The 2,176-nt window shown below is 24.6% G+C and overlaps 1 protein-coding gene across 1 annotated transcript in view; it reads left to right on the top strand.

The window, feature by feature from the left end:
• Positions 1-2,176, top strand: part of LOC102671551 (protein Gawky) — a 22,498-nt gene that overhangs the window by 16,390 nt on the left and 3,932 nt on the right. The window contains exons 12-14 of the mRNA XM_006622507.2: positions 181-657; positions 1,061-1,393; positions 2,115-2,168. Coding sequence (XP_006622570.1) covers positions 181-657; positions 1,061-1,393; positions 2,115-2,168 — 864 coding nt within the window. The remainder of the gene's footprint in view (positions 1-180; positions 658-1,060; positions 1,394-2,114; positions 2,169-2,176) is intronic.

Genomic DNA, 2,176 nt, shown 5'->3' with positions numbered 1-2,176 from the left:
TATAATAATACTATATATATTTATTTATATATAATATCTATCTATATATAATATATATATCTATTTATATATAATAATATATATATAAATTGTATAATATATTTTAAAAAATATTATATAAAAATAGTTTTTAAAAAAATAATTTAATGTTCTTATGTAAAATATTTCCTTTGATTGTAGGCTTCCAGAGCTCCACAAAATCAACCAAGTACTCAACAATTGCGTATGTTAGTACAACAGATTCAGTTAGCCGTCCAGGAAGGTTACTTAAACCATCAAATTTTAAACCAACCACTTGCACCTCAAACTCTAATACTTTTGAATCAACTATTACAACAAATCAAAGTTCTTCAACAGCTTCATCAACAACATTCTGTACAAAGTACAATGAAGGGTAATGGGCAATCTGTTCTTCAGATCAGTGTACAAATTACAAAAACAAAACAACAAATAGCAAATCTTCAAAATCAAATTGCTGTGCAACAAGCTACTTACATGAAGCAACAACAACAGCAACAACAACAACAACAACAACAACAGCAACATCCTGTGGCCCCATCTCAAAGCTCAGAATATTATAAGAGTTCGGTACATGATCCTATGTCGGCATTGCAAAATAGTTTTACGGATTTGACAATGAATAAAGAACCTCCTGTTGTAAGTATATTTTTTATTATTTTTTTGTAACATACGTTTTTTTTATTGTAATAGATTATATATTTTGTCTTGCCTAAAATATAATTTTTTGATTTACACAAATTTAATTAAAAAAGTTTAATAAAATCACAAAATTACATAGTTACATCTTTATTTCATCTTTTTTTTTCTATTGTATTGCTCGTCAATTTTATTATTGCTTATTATTAACAATAACAAGAACGATAGTCCAGAGAAAAATTATTTAAATTTTATGAAATTATTCTCTTAAATAGAGGATGATATTTCTTCCTAATATACTGTAATTGTTTAAAATATGAGAGTAATAAAATTTTTCAAATTTATTTTAAAAATAAAAAAAATCTAATGTAATCAAAAATCAAAATTAATATTTTTATTACAGAGTCAACAACAATCAAGATTAAACCAGTGGAAGTTACCTTCTTTAGACAAGGATGGAGAGTTAGTTTCGAACGAGTTCTCGAGAGCACCAGGAACAACCAGTAAGCCAGCAGCTACACCGGCTGGTTTAACACGATCACACAGTAGTCCTAACATGAATCCTTTGTTGGGTCAAGGAGATGGTACATGGTCCACCAGACTTGGAGAGAGTGGATGGCCAGATCCAGGTAATACGGATTCTACTGATGGAAAGGATTGGCAGTCAACTGGTGCAGCTACTGGTGCTGCTTTTACCGATCTTGTTCCAGAATTTGAACCTGGCAAGCCATGGAAGGTAATCCATTTCCAATATCGTACTTCCTGCGTGAAGAATAATTTTTTTAGCACAAATATCTTATGATATTATTAATTTAAAATATTTGAAATAATTATATTAGAACTTAAAAAGTATAATATTTTATAAGCATATTTATTATAAAAATATATATTGATAATGAAATAAAAGATATTTGTGGTTTGTAATATAAATCACTGTTTTCAAAATATAAATTTTCGAATTATTTTAATTCGCTCAATGGAGTGAATCAATTATTACTTGAAAAATTCATAATAAATTATACTGAAATTTATTTTTTGTATTGTATTATATTATATACAATTATATATATTGTATATATTATATATAATACAATATATATATAATATATACAATATATATAATAATAATACATAATATATATATTNTATTATTTTATTATATTATAAATCTTAATTTTATATATATATTATATATATTATAAATTTTACAATATTTATTATAAAGAAAAAATAAATTAAGATTAAAAGAAATGAAATAAAAAATTAATTATATTGAATTTTAATTTAATTTTTGAATATTGCAGATTATTTATACGTATAATATCTAATAAATCCATTATTTAATTATAAATAATAATTTATATTTTGCATAAATTACAGACGAATAAAAACATTCTTAAAAGTGATGAATTTTAAAAATATTTATTCGGGTCCACCTATATTTAATTTTATTTTAGGGTACCCAGATGAAGAGTATCGAGGATGATCCAAGCATTACTCCGGGTTCTATTGTTCGTTC

This window comes from Apis dorsata, unplaced genomic scaffold (genome assembly GCF_000469605.1).
Source record: "Apis dorsata unplaced genomic scaffold, Apis dorsata 1.3 scaffold_694, whole genome shotgun sequence".
Taxonomy (NCBI): domain Eukaryota; kingdom Metazoa; phylum Arthropoda; class Insecta; order Hymenoptera; family Apidae; genus Apis; species Apis dorsata.
This window is presented reverse-complemented; position numbering and strand designations above follow the sequence as displayed.